Genomic DNA, 20698 nt, shown 5'->3' with positions numbered 1-20698 from the left:
CTCCTCAAGAAAGAAAGAATCTTCCCACAAAGAAAATGTGGGTACCTCACCCCAAACCATCCAGATATTTGTTTGGAGATATTTGTTTCCTCTCCCTATGGAACTTCATTCAGCCAAGAAAGCACATGTGGTCTGAGATGTTACACCTGAGACTAAAGTTGACCACCTCAGGGCCAAACAAGGCCAAACAAAGCAATGAATACCTCAGATTTTGTTCTTGTTACAGTTGTGGAGTGAGAAATCCATATGGCAAACATAGTGCATGAGGAAACTTATCTCTCGGGGGCAGCACTTTGTGGGGCCCAGCACTTTTGCTGAAATCACAAGTGTGATTGAAACTGATCCCTTTCCCCTCACATGATGAAAAGATCCTACACATGTCCCCATTTTCCAGGGACACTCCCAGATCTACAGAAGCAGTCCAGTTTTCTGAAATGTCCCGCTTTTCCTGAGAATGTCCATATTTTCATCAGAGAAATGTTGGAGGGTATAGCAGGATGTCCCTGTGTTCATTGGAGAAATACTGGGGGGTATGGAGTTATGTGACCCCTCAGCCAAGGAGAGAGGTAAATATACAAACTTTACAATACATTTGAAGGCAGCCCTGTATAGGGATCCCCCCCCCAAATGTTTAATGTTTTGTTGTGTTTTTATATATGTTGGAAGCTGCCTGGCGTGGCTGGGGCAACCCAGTCAAAGGGGTGGGGTAAGAATAAAACTGCAGCAGAAGCAACAGCATAGGACGTCCCTATTTTCATTGGAGAAATCTTGGAGGATATGGAATAGAACGTCCCTATTTTCATAGGATAAATATTGGAGAGAATGGAAAATCATCAGGAAAATATTGGAGGGTATGGAATAGGACATTCCTATTTTCTTCGGAGATGAGGGCACAAAGAGAAGGGGACTACAGAGGACGATGCGGTTGGACAGTGTTCTCGAAGCTACCAGCATGAGTTTGACCAAACTGCGGGAGGCAGTGGACCTGGCGTGCTCTGGTCCATAGGGACACGAAGAGTCGCACACCACTAAACGACTAAACAACAACAATTTTCATCGGGGAAATGTTGGAGGGTAGGGGATAGACCATCCCTATTTTCATGGGATAAATAATGGAGGGAATGGAATGGAACGTCCCTACTTTCATTGGGAAAATGTTGGAGGGTATGGACCCTCCAAGGATCCCTATTTTCTAGGGAGTTCTGGATCCGCAGAAGCCACCCCGTTTTCTGACTTGATCCCAGAACGTCCCACTTTTCCTTAGGATATCCCTATCTGCATGGAAGAAATGTTGGAAGGCACCTCGAGGTCTCCAGAGGGATTGTGGGTGGGCTAAGAAGTCAGGACTGACCCCTCAGCGCCCACCCCACACCGTCCCTTTGCGCGCACCCCCCCCCCCCACTAACCACGGCCTCAGGCGCTGACCGGCTGCCTCCCTGACCCCCACCCCCGCCCCCAGGGCTCGGTGATGTCACATCCGCCGGTCAGCCCTGCGCAGCGCCCGCCTGGCTCCGCGCTCTTCGGAGTCAGGAGGGGACCGGCAAACTTTTCTTCTCCCTCCTTTCTCCCCCTGGCAGGGTGGGCTGGCCGCTGTGACGGCGGAGGGAGGAGGGGGCGGAGAGGCGGCTGTGGCGGGGCGTGCGCGACGCGGCCCGCCCGCTTCCCTCTGCCCTCTCGCCGGCTGGCTCTCTCCATCTCTCTCCCTCCGCCTGGACTGGGCGCCCCCTCCCGCCGCCGCGCTCCCTCCTCGCTCCGAGAAGGATGCCTGCGGAATGAATGAGCGTCCCCCGGGCTGCTGCTGCTGCTGCCGCCGCCGCCTCCCGCTGCCGCCTTCTCCTGGCTGTGGCAGGCGGGCGTGCAGAAAGTGGCACTGACGAGAGGGGTCCCTGCAGTGACTGATGAAGGAGAGGCTGAGCAGGGAGGAGGAGGAGGAGAAGAAGAAGAGGAAGAAGAGGAAGAGCAGCAGCAGCAGCAGCCCAGCAGCCCCGGGAGCAGCATGCAGCCCTCCGCCAGCATCCTCAACCTCTTGCTCGTGGCTCTCTTGGCCGGCTTGGACCCTTCCAAGGTAGGAGATGCAGGAGGAAGGACCCTCCGCAAACATTGCCCGTTCTCTTTCTCGCCTCTGGAACTACTAGTTGACCCCCTTTCCCTGCGATATTTCCTTAAGTTCTTAAAATCATACCCCCACTGTTTTCATGGGGCAGGCAATGGGGGATTTGGGGGAGGAAGGGGATTGTATATACTGTATATCTTCCTGCTTCTTTGCTTCCCAGCGCATCCTTCTTGTCTTCCTAGCCATGGGTGCGCTGTAGTTTTTGCCAGAAGGGGAGGGGAGTGGATGGAGTGGGGCTTTCCGCAAACACAGCCTGAGCTGCTTTTTTCCGTCTTGTTTGAAGAGGCAGTGTGTGTGTGCGCGTTCACCTTGCAATGTTGGAAAGTGGTCAATAAGGCAAACAGCAGAGGGGCACTGCAGGCTGCCTTCCCCCAAACAGTTGAAAGGATGAGGATGCGCTCTCTCTCTCTCTCTCTCTCTCACACACACACACACACACACACACAGACAAACATCCTATCCAGTCTAATAACAAAGCGGACACTGGGTGGTACCCAGCTAAATCCTGCTCAGAGGAGACCCCTTGAAGGAAGCCCCTTGAATTCAGGGGGTCTCCTGCGAATACGGCTAATGTTGGCTTGCACCCTTTCTTCCTGGATGACTTGCTCTGGTTGTGTTGTTGGGTATCCCTCCCTCTCCCTCCCCCCTCCCCCAAATCTTACTATACAAGTTTTGTTGACGATCACCCACATGGGAAGGAGACGGGTGATGGATATAGCTCAGAACACCAGGAATGCTGCGATTGGCTTTCCCCATGGACAATGTCTTATCTGTTGAACTCTGGAAGCTGTCCCAGCCTTAGCTGGAAATGACACCAGAACAGCCTAGCTGTGGACAAGGGATGGATTTATTCATAGCGATCAGGGGATGCATAAAATCTGTAGCCCTTTGGAATCACGGGGAGAAGCATCCCTCCAGAGGAAGAATAAAGGCACGTGCCTTTATGTTGCAGAAGAGGAAGGGGGAGGAAGGTTGGGCTTCTCCCTTCCACTAGTCATGTGCAATTGCAATTGCCCTCAGGTTGCAGAGAAGCATCATCATCAGCATTATTTCCCCCCAGTTACATTTGTGAGAGCAAATAAGCTTTGCTCTGCAGTTGAATGACAGCCCCTTAAAAACACACACAAAACGATGCTGCCTGGCTTGGGCTGGGAATTTGAAAAACCATCTTATCAGACCTTGAAAATGAGACTTGTCGAAAGCCATTAGTAAGAGATGAGTGAAGTCCAGTAGGCCGGGCGACTGTATGTGCTGTTCAGCACAAACCTGAAGCCTTGGAGTGGAAGATTTGCATTGTGTGCCGCCTCTGGATGACTTGATGTCTATCTGCTGATATAAAATACCCATTGTGGGCCTTCCGTGGTGTGTGTGGTCTCCACACTGCATACCGGTGAATGCTTTACAGAAGCATTGAAGTGCCAAACAAGGAGTGTGGACTATTTTCGGGGCTTGTAAACAGCATTTTGTGTTTTGATGGATGTCAGAATTGCTCACATCAAAAGCATGTAATCTAGGGTGTTCAGCTTAAATATAGAAACAATCTTCAAACTGGCAATTGAGCTGAAACTTCAGATTGGTTTACTGGGGGAAGCACGATTTAGGTATGGGGGCATGGGAAAAGCCATGAATTGTAAATACCGCACAAACATTTCTTGTAGAAAATGTGTGTTTGCAGTAGTGCTGATTTTATGAAAGCATGGAGTCCTTTTGCAGACCAGCAATTTGTAGAAACAGTTTTGATAAAAGTGACCATTGATGCATTCTATGTTTAAGGTTAAAAAGGAAAGCAGCTCAGGATTGTCTTGATTGTAGTCTCTCTAGTTATACTTTTAGGATCTCTTCATGTGTGTTGAGTCTTGTATACTGAAAAAGAGTTTAGGGATTCCAACCTGGCGAGCATTTTATCAATAGCCTTAGCCGCTGGGTGAATGGACAGAAATTGTGCTCACAGCTTCTCAGATGCCTGTGTTGAGTTACATCTCTGTATGATATATATATATGGAAGAAAGCCTTCCTATTTTCCTTCCAATCAATGTGTTCCTTTAAAAGAAGAGTTAGAGGAAGAACTGGACTGCCCCCCCCCTTTTAGAAGATTAGTCGTTGGGCCACAAACATAAATTTCTTTTCTTTGGAGAAGTTCCACAGTGAGCTGGTGTGTTTGTCTTGTCTTGTTTTTAAAGTTATCTTTAGGTTTTTTCCTGAACTGTTTGAAAAACTTTTTTTATTTTTGCTGTTGATAGCGACATACGTAAAAGGTGAAATGCTAATGATCCTGATGATGATATTAATAATGTCAAGTGTGTTTCTGATCAGGGGCCCCTCCCCCTCAAAAAAAAAAGGAAAGGAAAGGAAAGGAGGGGAAGAGCTTAAATGCCCAGTACAACTGGTTGTCCTCACTTTCCTCACCTGTAAAATGCATAGCTGTCAACTTTTCCCTTTTTAAAAGGGAAATTCCCTTATTCCGAATAGGATTCCTCGCAAGAAAAGGGAAAAGTTGACAGCTATGGTAAAATGGTACTTAATGTTCTGTATTTCACACAGTTCTTCAGGCGGCAAATCAATATTTTCTAAAAGTGTTGTGAATAAGAATAACAACAAAGTACAGGATTGCTGCAGCATAAGAGGTTTGAGAGTTACAGCAGAACCAAATGTTCCAAAGTTACCTCTAGAAAGTGTGCTGAGTCTGTGTTAGTAAACAACAACAAGACCCCAACCTCAAGAGTTCTGTGGCACCTTGAAATTGATACAGTTATTTTAGCATGAGCTTTCAGGAGCTGCTGCCCATTTCATCAAACAAATTAGGTGGCCAGAAAGTCTTTTGATCCCCCTTCCCCACCCCCATATATATATAATGAAGAGGGAAAGGAGAGGGAGGGAGATGAGGCCGAAAAACAAAGGAACTGCAATAAGTTAGAAGCAGGAGTGACCTGATCTGTGCAGAACACCAGTGGATTCAAGATGCAGTCAGGTCAGGTTTGCTTGTTTGTTTCAGCAAAACTCAAGGTCAATATCGACATGCATGGAACAGTCTCCTAATGTTTCATTTCTAACTGAAAACCAGTTACTATTGCAGGTTTCAAGCTTATGCAGAGGAATGGTGGAGGGAGAGATTGCTTCACTGCATGTTTTTTTTGGGGGGGGGTACTAAAAATTGCCTCCTCTCTGCTACTTCTGCACCCACAGGGGAAAAGAGACTGGAATGCAGCTCTGCCCCCTCCCCACAAGTGAAAAACCAGCTTTTGCCATTTTGAGCAGAAAAGCCGGAGGATAAGTGCTAGATCCTGTCCACCTGCCACATCTGCATCCCAAGGGCAGCTTCCTGCAGCTGCGTGTATTTGTTTATTTAACATTTCTCTTACAATGTCTAGTGTGGCCATTGGCAAAAACTCTCCACGCCTATGTTAGTAAGCCACCTGTTTCGATGAGCCAAAATGAGACTGGAAGTGGGAGGTCAGGACAAACTTTTCGGACAGTTTCGAACCTTTGTGGTAGCATTTTCTTGCTACGCGGAGGTGATGGCAATGACTTTCCATTCTGTACACAGGGGCTTTAAGGGGGTATCCAAAGAAGAAGAAGAAGAAGAAGAAGAAGAAGAAGAAGAAGAAGAAGACGACGACGACTTAGGTGAAAACTATTTTTACATGCCAGAAAGGGAATCTCAGTCTGAACATCGTGCCTTGAGGATCCTTCTGGATGCAAATGGTGAAATGGAATTCTAATACATAAATAAGATTCTCGAAGATTAAAGTTTTCACTTTAACATAGCTCTCCTGGAATTTTCTGAACCGAAGTAGAGAAAATACATAGAATCATAGAAGTGTAGATTGGAAGGGACCCTGAGGATCATCCAGTCCACCCCCTGCAATGCAGGAAACCTAGATTTTTTGTAATTTGCAAGCTTCTTGAAGCAAAATGCCTTTCTCAAGTTTCTTACTGAATTCGTGAATGCAAGTTTTCCAGTGAGTTTCCAAGAGAGACATCTCAGGCGTCAAATGGACAGAGTTGAGAAAGAGTTTGCTTTTCTTTCTTTCTTTCTTTCTTTCTTTCTTTCTTTCTTTCTTTCTTTCAAGTCAGCAATGCTTCTCACTTTCTTTTCTTGGGTGCAACTCTTCTCCCTTTAGAGTTATTAAACTGTTGCATGCCGCCCCAATCTCTGAGCAGTGCGAGATTCCAGGCTCTAAACCAGAGTTTGTGTTTCCTTTTGCAATGAGACACAGCGGAGACTGTGGTGTCCTTATGATACATGGTTTATTTACACATATATACAATGGGAGTCAAAGAGAAATCAAACTGGCCTCAGATGTTGCTCTGACTCTCTCACATCACTGTAAACTCTCAACTCTCAACTCAGACTTTGTCCTTCTAACTCTCTCTGAGCTGAGGGGGGGCCACACCCATTTCCGCTCTCGCACAGAGCCCTCTTTACTTTGTTCTCTCAATTGCCCTTTATTTCAGAATAGGAGTATAGTATAGTGCAACCAAGTGAAGATACCCGGGAGCTAGAATGGCACCTGACATCTCCACCATTTGAAGGTGCATGCCTGGAGATTGTTGGATCTGGACCGTTTTTGTACACTAATGCCCCATCCTGTGTAATTCTATCAATTGTATTTTATCTGGAAAACCAGAATGGATTTCTGGAACCAAAATGCTTTCTTTCTTTGCAGTCTGAGCAGGAGCAGTCACCATTAAGAAAAAGAGGTTGGAATGGGCCAATATTCCAACTGCCCCTGGATCAAGAGACTTTTCTCCTTTAAGTCCTCAAAGCTCTCTACCTAGCTCAAGGTTGTAATCTGGAATATTTATTAAGGTTTTCAATAATAATACAATAAAAATCAAAAAGTACAAAAACAAAAATAATAACAAAAATACAAAAATAAAAATAATTAAAAAACACATAAAGTTTCCATTACTTATTTTTCATTAACTTATTTCCCAGACCTCCTCATACCTCCCTTTTTTGTATTCCAATTCAAATTATTAGTTCAGCAAATCCTTATTAATAAATTTTAACCTATTTCTAAATCTTTTTTCCCTATATTCTCTTAAAGCATTACAGCTGGAAACCACTTAATTTCTATCCGACATCATTCTAACATTCATTAATTTTGCAATATTTCTGTAAATAGTCTTTAAATTTCTTCCAATCTTCTTCCGCCGACTCTTCTCCCTGGTCTCGGATTCTGCCAGTCATTTCTGCCAATCCCATATAGTCCATCACCTTCGTCTGCCATTCTTCCAGAGTGGGTAAATCCTGTGTCTTCCAGTACTTTGCAATGAGTATTCTTGCTGCTGTTGTGGCATACATAAAGAAAGTTCTATCCTTCTTTGGCACAAATTGGCCGACCATGCCCAGGAGAAAGGCTCAAGGTTGTAATCTGAACTAAGCATACATTGAACTGAGAATCAATCACAGTCATCATTTGAAAAATAAGACTTTAGAGCCATTTTGTCTCAAAATGGCAGCTAGACATTCCATTTTGGTGACTGTAACCTGGGTTTAAGGAGGTCTTTGGCACCTATCTTCTATATCTGAATTTCTAACACTGTCTGGTTTACATTTTGACACTTAAGGGTTAGAAGGATTTCACATACAGCTTCTCTCAAGCCCCACCCCCTGCCTCCTATACTCATAACAATACTTTACAGCACCATGGGGAGATAAGGGAAAGTAGTGACAGTGATACACAAATCCCCCAAAGACAGTGTCAGATCATCAGATAAACTTGCACTTATCTGCAAATAGTATCTATGCCTAACTCACTGTCTGACATAATCCACTTGCAGCCTTACCCAGATGCGTGTCACATCAGAGAATGTTGGGTGGCATTGCTCTTTGAAGGTGCATCAAAAAGGTACACAGAATCATCACTCTGAATCCATCGTTGTTCTTCATCAAGAGGCATCGGCTGGATTCTTAGAATCCTGCAATAATTTCCAAGAAGTCAGCAGAATAAGGCGTCTAAATGCTTCAGTGCTGGCAAAGTTTTAGGTCCTTTAAGGTTAAACAGTAGGAAAGTGTTTGTGTATCGCCACCTCATGGTGATCTATGTTACTGGGGCGGGTGGGGGGGGGACACCCTAATTAAGGTCTTTGCACACTAGCTCCATTTTTATTGAGTTAACTTATTTTCTAGAGAGGTGTGATTTCAGGGCTAGGTTAAATCACCTATTTCAGCACAGCAAACTATTGACTGCACTTAGACATTAATGAAAAAGAAGCACTAATTAATTCTGCAGGTTTTTTTAATGCTGATGAATGCGCACCAGTTTTATTTCGATACTCCGGCTGAAATGCAGTGTGTATTAATTAGCCACTGATTAGAATTTCCATTTTTAGAATAATATATATGGAAGTATATATATTTCTCATTTGATGATGCACTTCAGGGACTCTTTCCCCTCCTCTACGTGCTGTTGAGATACTGGAAGGGGTAGGATACTGAGATTGGAGGTGGGGATGCTAGTCTTTTACACAATGATTTGATATATAGTGAAGGAAGGAAATGTTCAAGATCTGGAAATTCCTAAGTGTCACTGCTAGATGGCATCTCTGTGCTATTTTTTGGAAAGCAGAATGCTACTTCTGACCTTGGTACAGTACGTAGGCTCGAGCTACGGAGATCACTCAAGGCAAGCCATCATTCAATCATAACCAATTCGTCACTCTGGGCAAACAGAAGGAAACGTTTCTAAGTTGAGTAACACCAACCTGCAAAGGGAAATATTGCCATGTAGAAGGGTTATTACAGTCTTCCCAGCCCTTGCGAGTGAGGAGTTTTCTAGTACTTACATAGAATTCTTCTGCCTGCAGGAGGTTTTCCATGCATTTCAGTCGAAGGGTTGCTGCATGTACACAAGTGGATGTGTGTGTACAGAGACACTGCTTTCTTTGAAGTGAATGAACGAGGCCTGCACCTCTTCAGTATGTAACGCTGTAACACCACCAAAGTTCCTGGACTAGGTGGTAGTCTTCTTTGCAAAATATTAATCTGGGCACTAGTAGCTAGGGACTTCCGAGGCACATGGCAAAACTCTGTCCTGGAAACCGGACCAGCTCCATGTTTTAGAGGGAGCCTTGCAAGAGATCCTTAGTGGGCAGGCACCTCTCCCCATCTTTACAGTCACACTCATTTTTCTCTGGGTTCAGTCCATACCTTTTCTCAGAGAGAAAGGGGAAACAAATGAGCGTACAAAGGCCCATTCCATAGTGGTGAGTGCATGGGCATGTGAAATCTGTAGGATGTGAAACACAAGAGCAGTCAAGTACAACATTCCTAGAGTGAACATGTTTACACATGGGGAGGAATGTTTGTCCAGCCAGCAGGTAAACTTCCTGTTTCCTTCTGGGCTGGGACAGACTTCCTCTGCATGTGACTGGAGGTGGGTGTGGCCTCACCTGTGCAGGTAATGACAAAAGCACAGGGCAGGGCAGCCATCTCTCTCTCTTTCAACACACGCATCAAAGAAACAACATCTACTGAGCCAAAGATGCCCTCTCGGCTTCCAGCCAAGAGAGGGCAAAGGGACTGTCTTCTTATGAGATAGATTCCAAGTGTATGTTACTTCATAAAGCTAAGTCTGCCTTCTGGGATCCGATTGTGAACAGAATGTGAGTAAACTCTTTTAATACTTTTGTAAAAGACTGTGTCCTCTCTTATATTTTATGAGGGAATAGTTATTATAGAGGCTTTAGCAAGCCTGAGCAAACGCATCCATTGCAAAGTTTAAAATAAGTGGAATGTTACTCTGCTGAAATTGTGGAACTTGTTAACACAAGTTGGATAAGGATATAATCAAACAATATATCCTCTCCTGCATCCCTGAACATTCCCACAAAATCTACTCCATGTCTTCAGTTTTTATGAGTAGTGCCACTTCAAGTTTTATTTATGGCTCAATGAATGTACAGGGTGGACCCACCTGGTATCATGGGCCTCAACCAAGAGAAGAGGAGGAGAAGGAGGAGGAGGAAGAGTTTGGACTTGATATCTCACCTTTCACTCTCCTTAAGGAGTCTCAAAGCGGCTAACAATCTCCCTTCCCTTCCTCTCCCACAACAAACACTCTGTGAGGCGAGTGAGGCTGAGAGACTTCAGAGAAGTGTGACTGGCCCAAGGTCACCCAGCAGCTGCATGTGGAGGAGTGGGGAAGCGAACCTGGTTCGCCAGATTACAAGTCCACCACTCTTAACCACTACACCACACTGGCTCCATTTGGAGACCCTTTGGAGGTGGAGCCCCCAAAGCTACTGCTTTCCAAGGAAAAGTTCAACTCACTCTCCGGTCTTTTCTGAATAGGGAAGCTCACCCTAGATTCTACACCCTGCCCCCTGAATCTCAGGGAAGTACTGCTACCCCTCAGACTCTTGAGGAACATACTTTAGACTTCTGCAAGGAATGGGAAGGCCCTGAGGAATGTTCCTTAATGAAGTCACCACAACTCCAAACTTTACCGTTTTTCTAAAATGTTACTGGCCCCTTAAGATGGGCAGATGCAGAACTTGAATTAATGGAGTTTTGAGACTGACTCTCCAGGCCAGCCTATAAACCCTGGCAGTTGCTCCAGGCCAGTGTTGGTATATCTTCTATGTATTCCTGCATTAACTGCTAGGTGCAGTTAAGAACCCAAGTGCATAGTATCTGGATTAGCATGGCCCAATGTCCTAAATCAGAGCTAGCCACCAGCTTTGCCTCTTTCAATCTCACCTGACCCATCAGCTTCCCATGTTGGTGGAACGCATGAGAAAGACCCACAGTTGAAGACCCTGAAAGGTTTAATTTTACCTTTCTGTTTCTATCACAGCTGGCTTTCTAAATCTGATTTGATTGCCTGCATCCTCCTCGGCTCATGAATAGTGAGTGAGGAGAGACCGGGACCCTCAGCAAGTTTCAAAACAGTTGAGATTACATTGTAAAAAGCCTTTGAGTGACTTGGATATGGTCTTAGATATGGACAGGATTGCATTACGAAAAGCTTTGGATCACCTTGGATCCAGACTAAGTTATTTGAACTGGGATCCCACTAAACATCAATGGGATATGAGTCATACCAAGCAGGTCCCAATGGAACCTAAATTTAATTGACCTAGTGTGAAACCAACCCCATTCATTTAAGATACTTTGCTGTGGTTTTTTGTATGCTTCATAAGGATCTGGTGTTAGGTTCTTAGGAATAATCACACCATGGTCTTAAACACAGTGAATGGGAGCTGACCTCTCTCTTCTCCCTAAATGGTGCCACTATGGGACTTCCCTTACTTACATTAGTAAGACTGGCAACCATTTGTACACACAGAAATAAATAGGAGCTATGCAAGAGTTCTACTAGTTATCTGAGTTAACTGAACTTGCATAAGCCTCCATAGGCTTGTTTAACATGAGCGAGTCAACTCAGATAACTAGTAGATCTTGTATAGCTCCTATTTATTTCAGTATGTGAACTTCTTGCTTACAGGGAGGGTGTGGGGGATTCCCTGGTCCTGAATGGGGTAACTGTGCCCCTGAAGGACCAGGTGTGCAGCCTTGGAGTCATTTTGGACTCACAGCTGTCTATGGAGGTGCAGGTTAACTCTGTGTCCAGGGCAGCTGTCTACCAGCTCCACCTGGTACCCAAGCTAAGACCCTACCTGCCCGCAGACTCTCTCGCCAGAGTGGTGCATGCTGTAGTTATCTCCCACTTGGACTACTGCAACGCGCTCTACGTGGGGCTGCCTTTGAAGGTGACCTGGAAACTGCAATTAATCCAGAATGTGGCAGCTAGACTGGTGACTGGGAATGGCCACCGGAACCACATAACACCAGTTCTGAGAGATCTGCATTGGCTCCCAGTACATTTCCGAGCATGATTCAAAGTGTTGGTGCTGACCTTTAAAGCCCTAAATGGCCTCGATCCTGTATACCTGAAGGAGTGTCTCCACCCCCATCATTAAGCCCGGACACTGAGATCCAGCACCGAGGGCCTTCTGGCGGTTCCCTCATTGCGAGAAGTGAAGGTACAGGGAACCAGACAGAGGGCCTTCTCGGTAGTGGCGCCCGCCATGCAGAACGCCCTCCCTTCAGATGTCAAAGAGATAAACAACTACCTGACATTCAGAAGACATCTGAAGGCAGCTCTGTTCAGGGAAGTTTTTAATATCTAATGCTGTACTGTTTTTAATACTTGATTGGGAGCCGCCCAGAGTAGCTGGAGAAACTCAGCCAGATGGGCGGGGTATAAATAATAAATTATTATTATTATTATTATTATTATTACTACTACTACTACTACTATTACATCTTTGCATCTTTGAGCACATCTAGTACTGTTCCTTTAAAACAAGGGTGGGAAACGTTGAATCCCCAGATGTTATTGGACTGCATCTTCCATCATCCCTGACCATCGGCCATGTTCTTTCAGCCTGATGGAAGCTGTAGTCCAACAACAACAACAACATGCAAATAGAGTGTTTCAGGGGTATGTGCGTCATTAGCTTCTTTGAGTAAGGGAAAATGAGGAGCAGCCTTGTACTGAGTCAGGCTATTGGTCTATCTATCTCAGTTTTGTCCACACTGACTGGTAGAGGGTCTCCAGAGCTTCAAATCAAGAGTTTTAATCTTAGCTGCACCTGCCAGGTGTCAGGGACCATGCTGAGAAGGGCTGCACTGAGGAGGAATAGTGGAAGCCACCCCCTCCCCCTGATCCTGAATCTTCCCAGGAACAGGAAGACAGTGTAGATATGGGACAGTAGTTTGCAGAGGGGCATAATTCAGAGGGCAGAAGCTGGGGTATACTGGATGGGGAACAGCTAGAAAAAGAAGCACTGGGAGAGAGAGGGTTAACAGATTCACAGTCATTTGACAGCATTCCTCAACCGCTCTCCCCAAGGTCGAGAAGAGCTCAGGAAGTCTCAGAACAGAAAGCACAGACGGTATAAGCTCAGATGACAAGACGTAGTTTAATGGGGGGGGGGTAAGCCTTAATTGGGACACGGGTGTGCTGTGGGTTAAACCACAGAGCCCAGGACTTGTCGATCAGAAGGTCGGTGGTTCGAATCCCCGTGACGGGGTGAGCTCCCGTTGCTCAGTCCTTCTCCTGCCAACCTAGCAGTTTGAAAGCACGTCAAAGTGCAAGTAGATAAATAGGTACCGCTCTGGCAGGAAGGTAAACGGTGTTTCTGTGCGCTGCTCTGGTTCGCCAGAAGCGGCTTAGTCATGCTGGCCACATGAACCAGAAGCTGTATGCTGGCTCCCTCGGCCAATAAAGTGAGATGAGTGCCACAACCCCAGAGTCGGCCACAACTGGACCTAATAGTCAGGAGTCCCTTTACCTTTACCTTTAAGCCTTAATTGGGAGCATCACCATTCTGGGTAGTTGCTTTCTTTTGTCTCTCACTGTGTTTATTAAAGAAACTAACTGACAAGACTTTCCTTTTGTTTGATCTGTTTATCTACTGCCATGGGGCGGGGGGAGAAGCTGATTCCCTGAATCCTGACACCAGAGATTGAACCTGGAACCCTCTGAACTACAGCTTTTCCCCTAGCAGTGTACAAGAACACTAAATCAATAAATGGCTTTTGGACAGCATTTGGCCTGGTGAGTCATAAAGTGTACAGGTCTGGAATAAACCATGACACGCAGGGCAATCCTGTGCACTTTTATGCAAACCTACTCTGCACAGTGAATCATTCTCTCGGTTACCCATTTACCTGGAATAAAACCCATTGCATTTCATAGAACTTGCTTCTGAGTACAGAACTGCACTGTTAGTATACTAAGTGTAATCAAATAGAGCAGATCTATGAGCAAACTGATATAAAATGTGTGACAATGTGATTTGGGGGTTTTAAGGCCAGAAAATAACAAAGTAAGATTTGTCTTTGGGGAAATAAAAGTCTCATTTCCCTTAAACCAAGCAATGATGGTGTGTGACACTAGATTGTTCCAGCTTCCTATCGTAGTGATTAAGTGAGGCTGTTATCTTGCAGTTTGTTTGTAGGGATGAATATTAATGCTGAGGAATGGTACACATGCTTTTCCCCCTTTACTCAGAACTACTTAGCAGGCTCCCTGCTCAGATCTTGAGTAGCAGAACTTGAATGTTGGGACCTATAGGTAAACATACCATGATAAACATATGGGTAGATGCTTGACAAAACCTGTGCCCATTTAACACCATGGAGTGGGATTCAACATTGCGCTATAATAATAATAATAATAATAATAATAATAATAATAATAATAATAATAATAATTTATTATTTATACCCCGCCCATCTGGCTGAGTTTCCCCAGCCACTCTGGACGGCTCCCAATCGAGTGTTAAAAACAATACAGCATTAAATATTAAAAACTTCCCTAAACAGGGCTGCCTTCAGATGTCTTTTAAAAATAGGTTAGCTGCTTATTTCCTTGACATCTGATGGGAGGGCATTCCACAGGGCGGGCGCCACTACCGAGAAGGCCCTCTGTCTGGTTCCCTGTACCTTCACTTCTCGCAGTGAGGGAACCGCCAGAAGGCCCTCGGCACTGGATCTCAGTGTCTGGGCTTAACGATGGGGGTGGAGACGCTCCTTCAGGTATACAGGACCGAGGCTGTTTAGGGCTTTAAAGGTCAGCACCAACCTTTGAATCGTGCTCGGAAACATACTGGGAGCCAATGAAGATCTTTCAGGACCAGTATTATGTGGTCCCAGTGGCACTCCCAGTAACCAGTCTAGCTGCCGCATTCTGGATTAATTTCAGTTTCCGGGTCACCTTCAAAGGTAGCCCCACGTAGAGCGTATTGCAGTAGTCCAAGTGGGAGATAACTAGAGCAAACAGTAACCAAAAATATCCAAAACAGTCAAACATCCATCATAAAAAATTCTCAATATAGGGCTGCCAATATTAAAGCTCATACAGGTACTTAAAGGTACGAAGTCACACCAGTGTCATTAACTACTCTAAATGGCAGGCTTGCGTCCTAGTCTCATGCAAGAACCTTTCATTCATTCATTTTAATTGTATGCCGCCGCCCCCCCCCCCCCGGCAGAAAAAAATAATCCTGCTCAAAACGGCTTACAACAAAGAAACAGGGATGTGTTTGAAACAAACACGACAAAAGCAATTCCATAATAGCATGGCAACACAGTAAGCTAGTGACAATTTCATAATAACTTGGCAAAACGATAGTCATTTAGTAACAGTGTCAGTATAACTTAGCAAAACAATAGTAACGTAGTAACAATTTCATAGCAGCGTGGCAAAACAGTAAAATTGTAACATTTCATGATAACATGGCAAAACAAAACTATAATAACATACCAAAAAAAACCCCACACACTTCAATATTATAAATATAACTAGTTTAAACATGTAAAGGTAAAGGCAAAGGGACCCCTGACCATTAGGTCCAGTCGTGGCCAACTCTGGGGTTGTGGTGCTCATCTCGCTTTATTGGCCGAGGGAGCTTCCGGGTCATGTGGCCAGCATGACTAAGCCGCTTCTGGCGAACCAGAGCAGCACACGGAAACGCCGCTTACCTTCCCGCCGGAGCTGTACCTATTGATATACTTGCCCTTTGAGGTGCTTTCGAACTGCTAGGTTGGCAGGGGCTGGGACTGAGCAACGGGAGCTCACCCCGTGGCGGGGATTCGAACCGCCAACCTTCTGATCAGCAAGTACTAGGTTCTGTGGTTTAACCCACAGCGCCACCCGCATCCATAGTTTAAACATGTAGCAATAGCAAAAAAAACAAGAGAGCTTCACAGTTTCACCCTAGTCTTAGAAACACCCCTTCCCTGTTGCTGAGCTTTCCCATCCTTCCTTCTAGGGATTGTAGCACGGAGACCTGAGACTTTCTGCATTCAAAGCACATACTCTAAAACCATTTCAGCTTTGTGCCTCAGTTTGAACCTAGTATAACGAAAGTGATGGGGTGCCAGAGATTGCTAATGCCTTTTTCCTTTTCTTGGGCCAAATGTTTTGTTTAACTTGCATCCAGCCCTCCCCTATGATGGCTGTGAAACAATTACCTTTGTTAAGCAAAGTTGAACTGAAAACTGATGTGGTGTCTAAGAGCCTGAACTATTGACTGGGAAGTTGCTGGTTTAAATCTGCCATCAATAGGTACCATATTTTTTGCTCTATAAGACTCACTTTTTCCCTCCTAAAATGTAAGGGGAAATGTGTGTACGTCTTATGGAGCGAATGCAGGCTGCGCAGCTATCCCAGAAGCCAGAATAGCAAAAGGGATTGCTGCTTTCACTGCGCAGCGATCCCTCTTGCTGTTCTGGCTTCTGAGATTCAGAATATTTTTTTTCTTGTTTTCCTCCTCCAAAAACTAGGTGTGTCTTATAGAGCGAAAAATACGGTACTTCTCTCTCATCCTCAGCCCTTCCATCTGCAGCATGGGCAACAATGATGAAGATCTCAGGGTGGTTCACAGCATATAAATACAAAATAAAAATACACAATAAGAACAATAACAGAAACAAACCACCCATAACCCCTCACTTTTACATCTCTTAAAAATGCACATGAAGCTCTTTGAACACTTGGAAAATACTGCATAAAGCATTATTATTGGTATTATTAGAAACATGGCAGCCACACACCAAAATTGGCACTTGGGTTATTATTATTATTTTTTAATAATAATATTTATTGAGTTTTACAAAAAAGGTTTACAGAAACAGAAAAAACACAAGAAAACCCCACAAGAAAACAGAAAGAAAAATTTAAAAAGAAAAATTAAAAATCATTTTTTCAAATATCATACCATTCATTAACTTATTTTCATGACTTCCTCACATCTCCCTTTTTTGTATTCCATTTAGAAGTTTAATCAGCAAATTCATATCCTCTTATTTTACCCTTAATTATTTATCCTCTCAAATTATAACTTCTAATCATATTGCTAGAACCACTTCGTTTCATTTCAACATCATTTGCATTCAAAAATTTTGCAGTGTTTCTGTAAATACATTTTAAATTTCTTCCAGACTTCTTCCACCGACTCTTCTCCCTGGTCTCGGATTCTGCCAGTCATTTCCGCCATCTCCATGTACTCCATCACTTGCATCTGCCAATCTTCCAGAGTGGGTACATCCTGTGTCTTCCAATGCTTTGCAATAAGGATTCTCGCTGCTGCACTTGGGTTATTTTTACCTATTTCTCACTACTTACATGGAGGCATTGAGCCTAGGTGCCCAGAAGTAGTAAGACTGGAGGGTGTATTTTAATTTGGCTCGCTTGCCTTACATTCCCAATGGGGTGCTAGGGAGGCCACAGCGCTGCTGGCTACTGAACATTTTGTGCCGTGCTGCAGGAGCGTGTGTGTTGAGCGATATGAGATAATGTCTGGTTAGGTTGTCAGTGCACAACGTATGAGACCATTCTATTTGCGAGTCAGGTGGCTCCTTGCTAAGATAGGCTTACAGAGTTGCACTGGACGGTTTTTCAAAATAGGTGTCTTCAATTCATCTTGTCAGAATATTGTGCCCCCATCAGCCACTGAATAACTTAACTATGACAAACAGACACAACAGTACAAGCATCTTTTAATACAGAAGCCCGAGAAACATTTCCTCCACCCCAATAAGTTTAAAATGTTACCTTTCTATTCTTTTTTTTTAATGGATGTTGCCTATGCAGTGGATGTATGTGGCTATGTTTATAATGCAGCAATTGCAACTGTCACACATTACCTTGAAGATTAAAAAACCTCATAAGTCAGCTATTACAACATATGCATGGGGGTAATTCTGCAACTGCAATGCAAACAACAGATGAATCTACCAGTTGCATTAATTCTCCTTCCCTGGCCCCACCCTGTGCCTTCTTCCTGAGAGTAGCAGTTGCAGACAATTGGGGATCACATTGTGTGTGTGTGATAAATTCAGGATACCATGTAACCAATCAGATCTGGCTATAGTGACCACACTGTAATGCCAGTTCGGAGTGAGGGCAACACTTTTTGCAACACGGTGCCCTTACTCTGAGTGAGAGTCAGGCTGTCTGCACATTACCAACTTAAATAATAGTAGTAGTAGTAGTAGTAGTAGTAGTAGTAATGTTTATTTATACCCCGCCCGTCTGGCTGGGTTTCCCCAGCCACTCTGGGCGGCTTCCAACAGAAAACTAAAATACAATAACCTATTAAACATTAAAAGCTTCACTAAACAGGGCTGCCTTCAGATGCCTTCTAAAAGTTTGGTAGTTGTTTTTCTCTTTGACATCTGGTGGGAGGGCGTTCTACAGGGTGGGTGCCACTGCCAAGAAGGCCCTCTGCCTGGTTCCCTGTAACTTGGCTTCTCGCAGTGAGGAAACTGCTAGAAGGCCCTCAGCACTGGACCTCAGTGTCCAGGCAGAACGATGGGGGTGGAGATGCTCCTTCAGGTATACTGGACCGAGGCCATTTAGGGCTTTAAAGGTCAGCACCAACACTTTGAATTGTGCTCAGAAACGTACTGGGAGCCAGTGTAGGTCTTTCAAGACCGGTGTTATATGGTCCTGGCAGCTGCTCCCAGTCACCAGTCTAACTGCCGCATTCTGGATTAGTTGTAGTTTCTGGGTCACCTTCAAAGATAGCCCCACATAGAGTGAATTGCAGTAGTCCAAGCAGGAGATAACTAGAGCGTGCACCACTCTGGTGAGACAGTCTGCGGGTAGGTAGGGAGCTGATAAACAGCTGCCCTAGACACAGAATTGACCTGTGCCTCCATGGACAGCTGTGAGTCCAGAATGACTCCCAGTCTGTCCACCTGGTTCTTCAGGGGCACAGTTACCCCATTCAGGACAAGCGAGTCCTCCACACCCGCCCGCCTCCTGTCCCCCCAAAACAGTACTTCAATCTGTTAGCCGCCATCCATCCTCCAACCACCTCTCCATGCCCCATCTGTGTTTCAGATTGTATATGTGACCGTGTTTCCAAGCAGCCTGCTTTCCAAAAATATGCATTTTTGTGTGCATTTTTAGAACTGGAGCTTCAGAATTTGGAGATGTGTGTAATCTGAATTATAACTGTGTTCTGATCCATGTATGAGTCCAGGATCCGTAAAATAGGCCAGTTTCCTCTAAAATGCAGACTGAATATATTTATCCTCCATCGCTATCTAGATGAAGTCGTTCTAAGGCTGCTTTGTATGCTTGTGGTTGTCTCATGCAGATATGGAGGGCCATGAAAAGTTTAACACAGAGAATCGCTAGCAGTGGCATGGAACCAGGTTACTTTTACTTAAAACATTGGCTAGGCTTCATTCTGCTTTGCTGGAGGAACCCTGGGCATCAGAGCAGTTGCTTCATTGGTGACTATTTACTTATATGTCACCCATCTGACTGGGTTGCCCCAGCCATTCTGGGCTGTATCCATGCCCAAAGCTGTAAAATGTTTTAAAGGTTAAGACCAGCTGTTTGAATTGTGTGCTGAGATGAACAAGAAAGAAGTGAAGCTGTTTCAAAACTAACAACATGTCCTCCCACAGAAACCTGTAGCATCCTTTGACTTAAGGTGTTTTGTTTAAGCTGTATCTCTAACTTAGATTTAGTTCCATGACAGCTCCGGAGTCACAGGATGTGAATTCTCGTGATCTTTCCTGTTAACTATGCACTGCTGTGCTTCTCTTAGAGAAGCCAGGCTGATCTGTAGAAAGACTAAATAGGAACGGGCCAAAGCTCAGTGGTGGAGTCTGTGGAGTGGTAGAAGGCTGTTGCTTGTTGACTTGGCATAGGGAAGTGATCCTAATACTGATGTAACAAGCAGCCACGTCATTGGCCACACACACACACAAACACACACACACACACACACACACACACACACACTTAAAATGCATCCATTACTAGGTGGTGGTAGGCAAATACCATAAAATGACTATCGCCAATGTGTTGCAACACATGAGAGTGTTTTATTATGGGTAGGCAAACTAAGGCCCAGGGGCCAGATCCGGCCCAATCGCCATCTAAATCCAGCCCACAGACGGTCCGGGAATCAGCGTGTTTTTACATGAGTAGAATGTGTCCTTTTATTTAAAATGCATCTCTGGGTTATTTGTGGGGCATAGGAATTCGTTCATTTTTCTTCTTCTTCTGAAGGAGCGTCTCCACCCCCATCGTTCAGCCTGGACACTGAGATCCAGCACCGAGGGCCTTCTGGCGGTTCCCTCATTGTGAGAAGTGAGGTTACAGGGAACCAGGCAGAGTGGCGCCCTCCCTGTGGAACACCCTCCCTTCAGATGTGAAGGAAATAAGCAGCTATCTTATCTTTAAAAGACATCTGAAGGCAGCAGGGTTAGGGAAGTTTTTAATATTTAATGCTGTATTGTTTTTAATACTCGATTGGAAGCCGCCCAGAATGGCCGGGGAAACTCAGCCAGATGTGTGGGGTATAAATAATAAATTATTTAATAATAATTTATTATTATTATTATTATTATTATTATTATTATTATTATTATTATTCAAAATATAGTCCAGCCCCCCACAAGGTCTGAGGGACAGTGGACCGGCCCCCTGCTGAAAAAGTTTGCTGACCTCTGATTTTATTCATGCACAGTAGTACTATAGTGAGAGAAAGAGTATTCTAGGCTTCTCCATATCACATGGCTGACTTTGAGAGGTCACTGGA

General features: G+C 44.7%; 1 protein-coding gene across 1 annotated transcript in view; it reads left to right on the top strand.

Annotated features, from left to right (window-relative positions):
* Positions 1–1505: 1505 nt before the first annotated feature.
* Positions 1506–20698, top strand: part of OLFM3 (olfactomedin 3) — a 164423-nt gene continuing 145230 nt past the window's right edge. Inside the window, exon 1 of the mRNA XM_083743471.1 lies at positions 1506–2065. Coding sequence (XP_083599597.1) covers positions 1997–2065 — 69 coding nt within the window. The 5' untranslated portion in view covers positions 1506–1996. The remainder of the gene's footprint in view (positions 2066–20698) is intronic.

Source organism: Podarcis gaigeae (genome assembly GCF_964106915.1).
Source record: "Podarcis gaigeae genome assembly, chromosome: 6".
NCBI classification, from domain to species: Eukaryota; Metazoa; Chordata; class Lepidosauria; order Squamata; family Lacertidae; genus Podarcis; species Podarcis gaigeae.
The sequence above is the reverse complement of the archived record's forward strand: the minus strand, read 5'-3'. Positions and strand labels throughout refer to the sequence as shown.